Source organism: Lithobates pipiens, unplaced genomic scaffold (genome assembly GCF_037356315.1).
Source record: "Lithobates pipiens isolate NorthernLeopardFrog02 unplaced genomic scaffold, aLitPip1_a1.2 Scaffold_30, whole genome shotgun sequence".
NCBI lineage: Eukaryota > Metazoa > Chordata > Amphibia > Anura > Ranidae > Lithobates > Lithobates pipiens.
In genome coordinates, this window is record NW_027507791.1 from 180,422,846 (window position 1) to 180,438,084 (window position 15,239).

The window sequence follows — 15,239 nt, forward strand, 5'->3', positions numbered from 1 at the left end:
GTTGCGTTTTGCATATGCAGTGTGCATTCGTGAAACTCTACCCGCCCCTGACGGTCTTTCCAGACTATTCCCCGCCCCTTCGCTTCTGGCGCAGTGGGGAGAGCACATGGCGGAGAGAACACAGGTGTGCACTAATAATAGTTCCACTAATGAGGAGGAGGGTGAGGAAAGCCCGGAGCCTGAAACGTCCCGATCCAGAAAGACAAGATTTAAGGCCTCAAATATGTCTTTTGGAGAGATGTTGGAGATGGTGGAAATATTGAACAGGACCGACTATGATGTACCTTACCCAAACCCAAATATCAGAAAGGCCAAGATCATGAATAAAGTTGTGAAGAGTCTTTAGGGTACACCGATCCAAGGATCAACTGAGAAAACGCTGGTCAGACCTAAAACTGAGGGAGCGCGAGCAGTAAATAAGGATCAAGCGTGTTATTAAAAAAAGTAAGTAGTTGTCATGTGTTCATATGATTATTCTTGCTTGCATACTGCTCCATGTGCTTTGATTTCATGTTGTGCATTTTAAAATGGCCACTTTCAAGTTCATGGTTTCGTTCGTTCGTAAGAAACATCGTTCTGCAGGGAAGTATTTCAGCTTAACAAAGTGTACCCAATAATGTTCTCACCTTGTAACTCGGCCCAAAAACACAATTGTACAACACTTCCAAGCAATGTTTCAGATTAATATTTCTGCCCTCTGTGTGCTAATTATTCTTTGTTTACATTCTCATAGGGGAGAGAAGACTCGGCAAGTATGAGGACACCAGGGACCACACCCCTCTAGGCCAACTTCCAAAAGCAGAAACAGAGGAGCAGGAGGAGGAGGAGGAAGGAGAGATCGTGGAGGTTGGACAAATTGTCACCACAACAGGTGAGTGTCGGAGAACACAGCTTCCGGTAAGCTCAGCAATGTATATCACCATATTTTTATTACATGGTGTGTTTGTTTGCTTTTTTTTGTAGGTGATGTGGAAGAAGATTCCGGTTTTACCAGTGAAAGTGCCCAGATCTTGATCGGGGAGATAATGGGGTGCAATCGTGATTTGGAAATTATCCAACAAAACATCAATGATGTAAAAAATAAAATGAAGAACATCATTGATGTTTTGGGGAGAGTGTGAAACAACAAAAACTAGATAGGGTTTTATTTTTGCTATTTTAAAAACAAAATGTTGTATTTATCGAAATTCCAAATTTGGAAGATGCACAGAGTGTGTCAACATATGCTATCTCCCACCATGGGGGATCAATGTACATGTTTTGTGGAAAGTGTCTGAGATGAAGGGGTTGCAGCCCCAAAGCATGTACATTGATCCCCCATGATGGGAGATAGCACATGTTGACACACTGTGTGCATCTTCCAAATTTGGATTTTTCAGGGGTCACACCCCATGTGATCAAGGCAATATCAGCCCAGTTTGTACATACTCAGGTCTGATATTGTCTTCACTTTTCAAAGTTGAACTTTGTAAGTTCCTGTGTTCTGTATTTTACGGTTTAATACATGCCTGTTTACACAAAAACAACAAGGAAACAAAATTCGGATTAAACTCTGTTTTGGATACACACAATCTCTTGGTTTGTTGTAAAAACCTTTTCAAAACGCACATGTGAATGTGCTTGTATTAAAAAGTTTAATTCTCAACAATGTGTGGCTTCCTTTTTCATTGCGCATAAAATGTATTTGTAGTCAAATTTTAGTTTGTGCTGAGAAGGAGTGTGATTTACTAAAGGTAACTCCACTTTGCACTCCAAGTGCAGTTTCAGGTGTACTTTTGCAGTGCACTTGTAGTGCATAGTGGATGTGCCTTTAGTAAAAAACAACCACAGTGAGGTGTAAATTTGGACAATCATGCCATTTTCCTGCCATGGTGCTGAAAATGAGCACAATTTTGGTCAGTAATTCACTACATACATGAGTTACAAAAAGAAGGTGTGTGTGTAGCAGACCCACAACATAATAACAGTATCTGAAGAAGAGACTGTCCCCTCATCTCGCTCTGAACTTGGGTTTGCACTGTTGGTGAAAAAGGCACAACTTTAAAAAAACTGGCAAAGTGGGAGGCCACAGTCTACCATTCCTGTGGCGTTGAAGGACACTGTGTAGTGAAACAAGTACAAAAATTAGTAATTTGACAAATCAACATTGCAAACAGATTAGACACCCACATTTTTGATCAAAATTAGTATAACATTTTGGGAACTGAGTATTTAAAGCCTAAAGTATAAGGTCCCCTTATGAGAGTCATCACCCCCCCCCCCCCCCATATGATGGGCCCTTGCTAAAAAATGAGGGGGGATGTTTAGGATAGGTAACCCTCTCCACTTGATTGAGAGCTGAATGCCTAAATAATGTGTGATACTTTGTGAAGCCCCTCCTTACTTACACTATTGGTAGCCCACGGGACAGGTAAGAAGTGTCATAATAACAAAATGGAAGCACATTTTGACATTCTGCTATTACATAGCAAGAAAATGAATGTGTTACAAAAATAAAAATAGCATTTGAAAGTATTGAAGCAGGCCCTTACACTACATGCTTTGGTGAATTTGTCCATAAATATGATCATGAAAAAGGTATTTAGAGTGTGTATTGGGTTTGGTCAAGTCATCAGATAGAGGATTGCTATCAGCTGAGCTAGCAGTTGGTAGGAGGGGGGTTACTAATGAGTTTGGCACAACCCCAAAAATTTAAAAAAAGATCACTCTGCATGAATTGAAGCATACACATCACATTTGTAGAAATTTTAGGGGGTGTTTAGGGGAAAGCAATACTATGGAGCTGACAAAAAACATTGGTAAGTGACTAGACTATAGTTTTATGGGCCAAGAAGAGCATGGTGGGGAAGTTAGTGAGGCAAATCTGCATGAGGACAAAGGGGCAGAGCATATAAATTAGAGCATATTGCAATGATGGTAATTAGGGAATGAGGAAAGAAATGCAAGACATTAGCAATCATGAAATACATAGAATGTGATGTTTAAGGATAAAACTTAGCTTCATATAGTCCTTCTGCAGGACCTGAATGATGGCAGAACAGGTCTCTGGAATAATGATCCCCAGAGCCTGGGGGGAGATGCCTGTAGAGAACTTGAGGTCCTGAAGACTTCTCCCTGTCGCCAAGTAGCGCAACATGGCGATGAGCCTCTGCTCCAGAGTGATGGCTTGCCACATGCAGGTATCCTGCCTGGTGATATAAGGGGTCAGCAAAGCCAGTAGACAGTGAAAAATGGGGTCCCTCATCCGGAGATAATTCCTGAAATGATCAGGATTATTCTCGAGGATCTCACGGAGCAAAGGCATGTGCGAGAACTGGTGACGCTGGCGCAACCAATTCTTGGTCCACAAACGCCTCCCCTCCCTGTTCATGGAACGGGCTTGTGTCAAAGTAAGAACCCCAACACGTTGACTGGGATAATGTTCATAGGTATGTCCATAAGGGATCAGTCAACGCTAACACGCAAGAGACTGCCTTCAAAATAGTATCAAGATGGTACCTTACACCCCACAAACTCCACATAATTAATCCCTCCATCTCCCAGATGTGCTGGAGATGTAACACGGCCACAGGGACATTTATTCATATTTGGTGGACATGCCCCATCATACAAACATATTGGTCAGAAGTGCACAAAATAATAGCAGAGGTCACTACATATCAACTGGACAAAAGTCCGGCCCAATTTTTACTGCATTACTCCGTTAAACCCGCCTGCTCTTATTATAAGTCTCTAGCTATGCACATGATCAATGCTGCCAGAACATGTTTCCCACGCAAATGGCGCTCTCCTGACCCCCCTTCACTCCAGGATTGGTTTAATCACATTAACACTATTATGACAATGGAAGATTTGATCCACCAAGCTAACGATACTCCTTCGAAATTTACGACCACATGGGCTTGTTGGATTCATTTTAAGACTACTGATCCCTATAAACGACTCATGCAGGTTTGACTACATAGCTCCAAAAGCAGACTCCCCTTACAGGAGGATACCCAATGAATGGGAGCCTTTTTTCACCTCGGATTTCTCCGAACTCATTAAATCTGCTCTAATGTTGAGTCTCACAAATTCCCCTGCTTACCTCACAAATTTTTGTAACTATGCGATCTCTTCATACTTAGAGATCAATGTCTCTATTAGTTATCCATCTCCTCTGTCTATACTTATGACTAATAACATGGCAGATAAATTCATTCCAATCAAATAGCCTCTGAGATTCGGTGGATCCACTTGGCTGTTTAGATAATAAGATAGCTCATTACACGATGGTTCATAGTTTCTTCCCTATGGTTTTTTTTTTTCCAGACATTTTTCCTTTTCTTTTTCTAGGAGTCGCATAATGTCTTAAAGGTTTTCATTCGTCTGTTGGCGGCTGCGTCCGCCTTTTATACTATAGCAAATGTAACCGAACCATTGGTCCCCACTGACTATGTGCTAATTTGATTATCTGTATTGATGTATAAACTTCAATAAAAATGTTTTGACAATAAAAAAAAAAAAAAAAAAAAGAACCCCAACACGAAGCCCCTGCACAGCACAAACTGTACGACGAGTACGTAGAGGAAACATGGTTTGAAAACGGTCGGCTGGTCAGAACAGACATCAGAAAGCACCGATAAACAGCAAGGCCTGAAAGAACGACCTGAATAGCAGAAGCAAGCAGACAATAAAAAATGCCTTTCAAAGCATACTATACCTAGATATAGTCCACAATGAGAAACAAATACTTAATGACTGCACGCACTGATTATCAGATACGTAAAGACAAGCAGAAACCAAAGAGCAGTAGCGATCTGAATCACTAATGTGAAAAACGCGAATCGTCTCTCCCCAAACTTCTACTTACACGAGATCAGCAGAAGGAGCCCAAAGGGTGCCGGACGTGGTGCTGAACTTCCCTTTTCTAGTCCCACCGTACACGGCTTACGTCACCGCTTTCTTGGCAACCGCTAAATCCGACAACTGGGTCCGACCGTGTGTATGCAACAGTTTCGGACACAATCCGTCGGACAAAATCCGTCGGACAAAATCCGACGGATTTGGTTGGCAGAATGTCCGACCGTGTGTACGGGGGCTAAGGCTTGCACGGTGCTCCGCACCCCTGGCACCCGTCCCACTCAGTGTCCACCAAGTCTCTATCTCCATATCCAGAGGCTTCAAGGACCCGAGGTGCAAGGGAGGCCTCCCCACTATTTCAGTCTCACCTCAGGCACGTGGCTCTCGTGACAAACCTGTGTTTTGTTTTGTTTTTCCAGCTGTATTTGAAGCTAATTAAACTTTCAGGTGAAATAAGTTTAACACAGATACATTAAAAGTATGAGCAAAGTCCTGAAAACATGTACAAAGTGTGTAAAGTCGTACAGCTGAAGTTCTTCAGAAGCACCTACAACTACTAGGAAAGTTGCTGTAGGGAAGAGCCCTTGCTCTCTGTGCACAAGAGTGGTCTCTCTGCAAGGGTCTAAACCCTCCTCCTCCTCCTGCTGAGTCAAACCTATTATATAGATCTGCAATCAACAAAACTCAGTCATTTTTCTGACCTCTGAATCAGCATCGGGCATATCAGACCTCGTCAGGATGACCGCTTCCATGCAGAGACTAAAGTGCAGACTATCAGGTGTCTGCACATGTTTTGTTTTGATGCACTTAGAGTGTATTTAGGTCATTTAAACTGAGTATTCAGTTGGTATTAAAATGTAGGTATGGCAGTCCAAACTCTTTCTAAGGGATGAAATTTTACGGTTGAGTAAGTTACTCCGGGTTCACCTATCACTGCCAGTTGGTGATACAATATTAACTGAATGACTTCAGAATATCTTCCCTTTCCCAGCTTTTTCAATTTGTGGACGATACAATCCATCTGTTTGTAAAGCTCCCTGTTAAAGAGGAAGTAAACCCTGATGGGTTTACTTCCTCTTTGATTCCCTGCAAAGGTAAAGCATAATGGACTACTATGCATCGCATAGTAGTCCATTATGTGTCACTTACCTGACACAGGAGCCAGCGAAGTCACCACTGTCCCCTTGTGTACGGAGCCTCCATCTTCTCGGGGGGCCTCGCTGCTCCGGCACTGTCATTCGACAAAGCCGCGATGATGTCACTCCCGCGCATGCGCACGGGAGCTGCCACTCGCGGCATATCGCCGTTGACAGTGGCTCGCTCAGTGCGCCTGCGCGCCGCTGTCTACCTGTGTTTTGACAAATATCTCCTAAACCGTGTAGGTTTAGGAGATATTTCTTGGACCTACAGGCAAGCCTTAATCTAGGCTTACCTGTAGGTCAAAGTGGTTTGTAAGGGTTTACAACCACTTTAAGTTCCAATTTACTGTATGGTTATGAGTATCAGAAACATGGTATTAAGGATTGGTGACACTTCTACAGCTTCTGATGAAGCGCTGCACCTTAGCGCTTCTTAGACTATTATTGAAAGTCAGGTATATCCCTTTGTGTACTTCTATAGCAGAAATATGTCATGTGTGCAGATGTCATGTATAAGTGGTAAATATGGCTTACATCATGCATACTGTATGGAAAATACTATAATATATATAATATGAGTGTGCGAACAGAAATAATATGAGGTATAAACCTCTTCTAAAATAAACTCACCAGCTTTTACCCAAGAAGACACTGAAAGATAAAAAATAAAAAGAGTGTTTAGAATATGTTATTTTAAGTATTTCAACATTTAGACATTTCTCCTTTCTGCAGATAAACTACTGCTGTGATGGAAGGGTGCAGGATTGGTGAAAAAGGCAATTTGCCAGAAATGAAAAAAGTCCAGGTACAGCACACATTCCTAATGGTATAGAAGTAGAAAGAGATAGCTGCACACCTCACCAAGTGCTTAGCACGTAAAATCAGCTGCACTGTATATTTAATAGTAGTCACATTCAAATGAAAATGTTTAACAATGTTGGAAACATTGACAAATCTGTGAAGTGTTGTCAAGTCACCATGGTAAAGATATTAAAGCCCAACCAAGGGAAGTGTCAAAGCCATGTCAAGTCTTTATTGCTGTATGTCTTCCAGTTGCGCTGACAGGCAATGACGATAAATATCCACATTTTCCCTGAAGAGGACACAGAAAAATAAATTTGACCCTTAACTACTACTGGCAAATAAAGAAAATCTTTTTGACTGAAGTTGAGCTTAAAGATGCACTGTATGTTGGTGACATGTTGGTGACAGGTGGTGTTCAAGGCCCATGTGGCATATAAACAAACTGAGTTGTCTTTGTGTATATAAATGATGGGGCAGGTACCCAACACACACTTGAACTGAGATACACACTTTCCTTTGAAAACCTTGCCCTCGTCAAGAATATACCAGACAAACCTTTGTTGGAAGGTCAAGGCCAAAGCTTTAATTGTTTTCAAACCAACATAAACCCGTTCTAAATCCATGCCAATCACATAACGTATAATATAACATTGTCTAAAGACCTGTCTTCAACACAAGTTCCAGACAGGCATTCACCAACCAAGGTTCTCGTAGTGCTTAAAGCCTTAACTATTTAAAACTAACAAGGTAAAAAACAAAAAAACAACAAAGCTGTGAAGAACTTGAAAGCTTAATGGCTGGTCAGAATTTAATGATCTCCCACACTTCTTAAGTTCTTTCTTTCTTTCCTACCCTTTCCTTGTGGTGCCCAATCTTTTACTTTATTTTAAGGACCTGGGCAGCTCAGGGGAGGTAAAACAATTTAACCAATGCATGAATGTACCAGGTTTATGGCAGCCAGGGCCCCTTTTCCTCATAAGGGAAACCGCAATATATTTGCAATGAGCCCACCCTTTGGATTTTTTTCTTTCCTTGTCAAATTTGTTTATTAAAATTTAAATCACAAAGGTTCAAAAGCAGTGCTAGAAAGTAATATGTCAAGGTATAATAAACAACTATTGCTCCACAATTTAACTGAAAGTAGCCTATTTTGCATAGTCTGTTTTAGGATTAGTGGTGTAGATAACATTTTACATTTTGGTCAATAGAGGCTGGAATCTAAAATATATAATAAAGCCTCAGATAAGTAAAACGTTACAACTAAACTAAAATATGCATTAGAAAAGAGTGATAAGGGATTATCACTGTTATAAAGCGTCTGGGAGCTTATATCTATGATCTTTTGAAACCAGGTAGAGTCTACAAAAGTATTGCTATTTGAACCTAAAGGGAAAAAAAAGATATATATAATGAAAAGACAGGTTGAAGGAAGAGAAAAGAGAGAAAAAGGAGAAGCGATAGGAAGAATCCCTGGGGCCCTGAGGCTGTGTGTTAATAATCATATGGCTATAGAAGAGAGAGAGTGTGTGAGTATAATTATCAAGGCATCAACAGGGCTTCATCAAAATTTGATGGTAAATAGTGAGTCACCCAAGGGAGCCATATACTCTTATGCCCTGTACACATGGTCGGGTTTTACGTTGGAATATGTTTGATGGGAGCTTTTTGTCGGAAATTCCAACCATGTGTAGGCTCCATCGGACATTTTCCATCGGAATTACCGACACACAAATTTGAGATCTGGATCTCAAATTTTCCGACAACAAAATCCGTTCTCGTAAATTCTGATTGTGTGTACACAGTTCCACACATGCTCGGAATCAAGCAGAAGAGCCGCACTGGCTATTGAACTTCATTTCTCTTGGCTCGTCATACGTGTTGTATGCCACCGCGTTCTTGGCGATCGGAATTTCCGACAAGATTTGTGTGACCGTGTGTATGCAAGACAAGTTTGAGCAAACATCCGTCGGAAAAAAATCCATGGATTTTGTTGTCGGAATGTCCGATCGTGTGTACAGGGCATTAAAGTAACTTATTTTGTCTTGAACTATAGTCTTGGTTTCATTTAATATCAAATTGTTAGATTTCCAGGTTTTAGCTATTGTTTGTTTCGCAACTGTAGTAATCTGTTCTAAAAGTTTGAATTGGCTGTGTGATAGGGCTCTTAAATCTAAAGCCGACAATACATTCAAAGGATCTGGAGGTATAGAGATTGCAAATAAGGTTGAAAGTATAAGAAATATATCTCTCCAATACCTTTTGACTACTGGACAATTCCGCCAGGTATGAAGGTGAGAGCCAAGATTACTACATCCTCAAAAGCAGGATGAGGAGTAATTGGTGGCAAATTTCGCAATTCTGGCAGCGACTAAGTACCAGAGCGTAAGCACTTTATAATTCGTTTCTAAAGAAATTATGTTTTGTGAAGAGGATTTTGTAGTATTCCAGATTCTGTCCCATTCGGTTGCTTCCAGCGAAAGACCAAGATCACCCTCCCATTTATCTACTTACAAGGGTGGATCAGAATCAAGTTTAGTAACGAGTTGGGCATTAGGGATGAGCCGAACACCCCCATGTTCGGTTCGCACCAAAACCTGCGAACAGACCTAAACTTCGTGTGAACTTTAGAACCCTATTAAAGTCTATGGGACTCGAACGTTCACAATCTAAAGTGCTCATTTTAAAGGGTAATATGCAGGTTACTGTCCTAAAAAGTGTTTGGGGACCTGGGTCCTGCCCCAGGGGACATGGATCAATGCAAAAAAAAGTTTTAAAAACGGCCGTTTTTTCAGGAGCAGTGATTTTAATAATGATTAAAGTGAAACAATAAAAGTGTAATATTCCTTTAAATTTCGTAGCTGGGGGGGTATCTATAGTATGCCTGTGAAGGGGCGCATGTTTCTGGTGCTTAGAACTGTCCCTGCACAAAGTGTCATTTGTGCAGGAAAAAAAGTCTTTTAAAATCACTTGCGGCTATTGTCGGGTCCCGTAATACAGAGAACACTCAATGAGTGTTCTCTGCATTAGCCGACAATTCATTCATTCATTGATAAAAAAATAAATTTAAAAAAAGCGTGGGGGTTCCCCTAAATTCAATTACCAGGCCCTTCAGGTCTGACATGGATATTAAGGGGAACCCCGTGTCAAATTTAAAAAGAAAATTGACGTGGGGGTCCCCCTAAATATCCATAACCAGACCCTTCAGGTCTGATATGGATATTAAGGGGAACCCCGCATCAAATTTTTAAAAAAATTGACGTGGGGGTCCCCCTAAAAATCCATATCAGACCCTTTATCCGAGCACGCAACCTGGCAGGCCGCAGGAAAAGAGGGGGGGACGAGAGAGCGGCCCCCCCTCCCTCCTGAACCGTACCAGGCCACATACCCTCAACATTGGGAGGATGCTTTGGGGGTCTGTGACCCCTCAAAGCACCTTGTCCCCATGTTGATGAGGACAAGGGCCTCATCCTCACAACCCTGGCCGTTAGTTGTGAGGGTCTGCGGGCGGGAGGCTTATCAGAATCTGGAAGCCCCCTTTAATAAGGGGACCCCCAGATCCCGCCCCCCCTGTTTGAAATGGTAAGGGGGTACAAAAGTACCCCTACCATTTCACAAAGAAAGTGTCAAAATGGTTAAATAAGACAAACACACTTTTGAAAAATTCCTTTATTAAAAATAAAAAAAATAAAAAAAAGATTCCAGCGGTGCTAATCCACTCTTGCTATCCAGCGACGGGTCTCCGGGGTCCAGCGATGGATGATCATATCCAGCGACGGGAGATCTCTCAGTCCAGCGCTGTCCATACATCCTTCTTCTGTCTCCACTCCGGAGACACTGCAGAGATCCCAGCGCTGACGTTTCTTATATTAGGAGGGCGGGGCCACCCGTCACCTGACCCCACCCCTCTGACGCTGGAGAGGGAAGCCAGGGGTTCCCCAGTGACGTGTGGGTGACCACGCCCCCTCTGATGTAACGGAAACCTGCGTTACATCAGAGGGGGCAGGGTCACCCATACGTCACTGGGGAACCCCTGGCTTCCCTCTCCAGCGTCAGAGGGGCGGGGTCAGGTGACGGGTGGCCCCGCCCTCCTAATATAAGAAACGTCAGTGCTGGGATCTCTGCAGTGTCTCGGCCGCTCTCTCCCCCCCCCTCTTTTCCTGCGGCCTGCCAGGTTGCGTGCTCGGATAAAGGGTCTGATATGGATTTTTAGGGGGACCCCCACGTCAATTTTTTTAAAATTTGATGCGGGGTTCCCCTTAATATCCATATCAGACCTGAAGGGTCTGGTTATGGATATTTAGGGGGACCCCCACGGCAATTTTTTTTTTTAATTTGACACGGGGTTCCCCTTAATATCCATGTCAGACCTGAAGGGCCTGGTAATTGAATTTAGGGGAACCCCCACGCTTTTTTTATTTTATTTTTTTATCAACGAATGAATGAATTGTCGGCTAATGCAGAGAACACTCATTGAGTGTTCTCTGTATTACGGGACCCAACAATAGCCGCAAGTGATTTTAAAAGACTTTTTTTCCTGCACAAATGACACTTTGTGCAGGGACAGTTCTAAGCACCAGAAACATGCGCCCCTTCACAGGCATACTATAGATACCCCCCAGCTACGAAATTTAACCACTTTCAGACCGGACCATTTTGCTGGTAAATGACCAGAGGTCTTTTTACACTTTGGCACTGCGCTGCTTTAACTGGTAATTGCGCGGTCATGCAATGTTGTACCCAAACAAAATTTGCGTCCTTTTCTTCCCACAAATAGAGCTTTCTTTTGATGGTATTTGATTGCCTCTGCGATTTTTATTTTTTGCGATATAAACGTAAAAAGACCGCAAATTTTGAAAAAAAATGATATTTTCTACTTTTTGTTATTAGAAAAATCCAATAAACTCAATTTTAGTCATACATTTAGGACAAAATGTATTCAGCCACATGTCTTTGGTAAAAAAAAAGTCAATAATTGTATATTTATTGGTTTGCGCAAAAGTTGTCACATCTACAAACTAAGGTACGTTTTCTGGAATTTACGCAGCTTTTAGTTTACGACTGCCTATCTCATTTCTTGAGGTGCTAAAATGACAGGGCAGTACAAAACCCCCCCAAATGACCCCATTTTGGAAAGTAGACCCCCTAAGGAAATTGATAAGAGGCATGTTGAGCCCATTGAATATTTTATTTTTTTGCCTCAAGCGATTGAATAATGACAAAAAAAAAATTTTTTTTTTTTTTTTACACAAAGTTGTCACTAAATGATATATTGCTCACACATGCTATGGGCGTATGTGAAATGACACCCCAAAATAAATTCTGCTGCTTCTCCTGAGTACGGGGATACCACATATGTGGGACTTTTTGGGAGCCTAGCCGCGTACAGGGCCCCGAAAACCAAGCACCGCCTTCAGGCTTTCTAAGGGCGTAAATTTTTGATTTCACGCCTCACTACCTATTACAGTTTTGAAGGCCATAAAATGCCAAGATGGCACAAAACCCCCACAAATGACCCCATTTTAGAAAGTAGACACCCCAAGCTATTTGCTGAGAGGCATGTTGAGTCCATGGAATATTTTATATTTTGCCACAAGTTGCGGGAAAATTACAAACTTTTTTTTTTTTTTTTTTTTTTCACAAAGTTGTCACTAAATGATATATTGCTCATGCATGCCATGGGCATATGTGAAATGACACCCCAAAATAAATTCTGCTGCTTCTCTTGAGTACGGGGATACCACATATGTGGGACTTTTTGGGAGCCTAGCCGCGTACGGGGCCCCGAAAACCAAGCACCGCCTTCAGGCTTTCTAAGGGCGTAATTTTTTGAGTTCACTTCTCACTACCTATTACAGTTTTGAAGGCCATAAAATGCCAAGATGGCACAAAACCCCCACAAATGACCCCATTTTAGAAAGTAGACACCCCAAGCTATTTGCTGAGAGGCATGTTGAGTCCATGGAATATTTTATATTTTGCCACAAGTTGCGGGAAAATTACAAACTTTTTTTTTTTTTCACAAAGTTGTCACTAAATGATATATTGCTCACGCATGCCATGGGCATATGTGAAATGACACCCCAAAATAAATTCTGCTGCTTCTCCTGAGTACGGGGATACCACATATGTGGGACTTTTTGGGAGCCTAGCCGCGTACGGGGCCCCAAAAACCAAGCACCGCCTTCAGGCTTTCTAAGGGCGTTACAGTTTTGAAGGCCATAAAATGCCAAGATGGCACAAACCCCCCCCCCCAAATGACCCCATTTTAGAAAGTAGACACCCCTAAATTTAGGGGTACACTAGTGAGACTAGGTAATAAATGGCGGGTGCCCTGAAACTATAAAAAAATAACTAACCAACCAGCGTCACCTGTAACAGTTATATGGTGATCACTGGTGAAAGGGTTAACTAGGGGGCAATCAGGGGGCTTTATGCGGTAGTATATGGGGGTCCCTGGCGCTATAAAAAGCTGCGGCGAACCTAAATACCTACCTGCCTAACTAGCGTCACCTGTGACACTAATACAGCGATCAGAAAAACGATCGCTTATTAGGCTGGGTTCACACTGGAGCGATGCGGGAACGCCACGAATGCGCGGCGGGTTCCCGCATCGCATGCCTCCCGGCGGCAGTTCACACTGCCCTATGCGAACTGCTGGGAGTGTCAGTGAAATGTTAATGACACCCCCAGATCAGTTCGCATATCGCAGTGCGATCTGCAAACTTGGATCGCATGGTGTGAACACCCATGCGATCCGATTCTGCTGCGGACCAAAAAAAGGGTCCCGTGCGAGTTTGCGGCGGGTGCGGCGGGTGCGACACGAATTCAGCCATACTATCTGTATAGCTGAACTCGAATCGCACAGAGATCGGATGTGATTTGCACTGCAGTGCGGTGCGAATCACATCCGTTCTCATAAACCGCTGCAATGTGAACCCAGCCTTAGTGACACTGGCGACGGGGGGTGATCACGGGGTTAAACCTTTATTGGGGGGGTTAGGGGGGTACCTTAGAACTAAAGGGGGCTAACCCTAACTGCCCTAACAGTTATTAGTCACAAATGACACCTGCCGGGTGATCAGGGGGTTAAACCTTTATTAGGTAATAAATGGCGGGTGCCCTGAAACTATAAAAAAATAACTAACCAACCAGCGTCACCTGTAACAGTTATATGGTGATCACTGGTGAAAGGGTTAACTAGGGGGCAATCAGGGGGCTTTATGCGGTAGTATATGGGGGTCCCTAGCGCTATAAAAAGCTGCGGCGAACCTAAATACCTACCTGCCTAACTAGCGTCACCTGTGACACTAATACGGCGATCAGAAAAATGATCGCTTATTAGGCTGGGTTCACACTGGAGCGATGCGGAAACGCCGCGAATCCGCGGCGGGTTCCCGCATCGCATGCCTCCCGGCGGCAGTTCACACTGCCCTATGCGAACTGCTGGGAGTGTCAGTGAAATGTTACTGACACCCCCAGATCAGTTCGCATATCGCAGTGCGATCTGCAAACTCGGATCGCATGGTGTGAACACCCATGCGATCCGATTCTGCTGCGGGCCAAAAAAAGGGTCCCGTGCGAATTTGCGGCGGGTGCGGCGGGTGTGGCGAATGGCTGAACTCGAATCGCACAGAGATCGGATGTGATTTGCACTGCAGTGCGGTGCGAATCACATTCGTTCTCATAAACCGCTGCAATGTGAACCCAGCCTTAGTGACACTGGCGACGGGGGGTGATCACGGGGTTAAACCTTTATTGGGGGGGTTAGGGGGGTACATTAGAACTAAAGGGGGCTAACCCTAACTGCCCTAACAGTTATTACAGTCACAAATGACACCAATGCAAAAAAAAAAAAAAAAAAAAAAAAAATGACATTGGTGTCACTGTGACTGGGGGGCAGGGGTAATTGGGGGGGTGATCGGGGGGTAAAGGGGGGGTGTGAGTGTGCCTGGCATGTTCTACTGTGTGTGGGATGTGTTGGTGCAACTCACTGATCCGCTCTCCTCCGTGTCGGAACGAAAAATACCGACACGGAGGAGAGAATACATCACTTCCTCTCCTGTGTTTACATTACAGGAGAGGAAGTGATGTCACCGGGGATTTCCATTCGTCGGGAGCGATCGCGAGGGGGTGGCCATGAATGAATGGCCGTCCCCTCGTCCGGGATCGCTCCCGAACGAAAACCGACCGCCGCAGGCACCGGGCGGGGGCCCGATCGGGCCCCCGACCCGCGGGAGGCAAATCACGTACATGTACGTGCTTATGCCTGCCCGTGCCATTCTGCCGACGTACATCGGCGTGCGGCGGTCGGCAAGTGGTTAAAGGAATATTACACTTTTATTGTTTCACTTTAATCATTATTAAAATCACTGCTCCTGAAAAAACGGCCGTTTTTAAAACTTTTTTTTGCATTGATCCATGTCCCCTGGAGCAGGACCCGGGTCCCCAAACACT

The 15,239-nt window shown here is 43.5% G+C and overlaps 1 protein-coding gene across 3 annotated transcripts in view; it reads right to left on the bottom strand.

Moving 5' to 3' along the window:
• LOC143943371 (Fc receptor-like protein 3) overlaps window positions 1–15,239 on the bottom strand; it is an 89,606-nt gene that overhangs the window by 65,154 nt on the left and 9,213 nt on the right. For all 3 annotated transcript variants that reach the window (XM_077465102.1, XM_077465101.1, XM_077465100.1), the window contains exon 2: window positions 6,612–6,632. In XM_077465102.1, coding sequence (XP_077321228.1) covers window positions 6,612–6,632 — 21 coding nt within the window. The remainder of the gene's footprint in view (window positions 1–6,611; window positions 6,633–15,239) is intronic.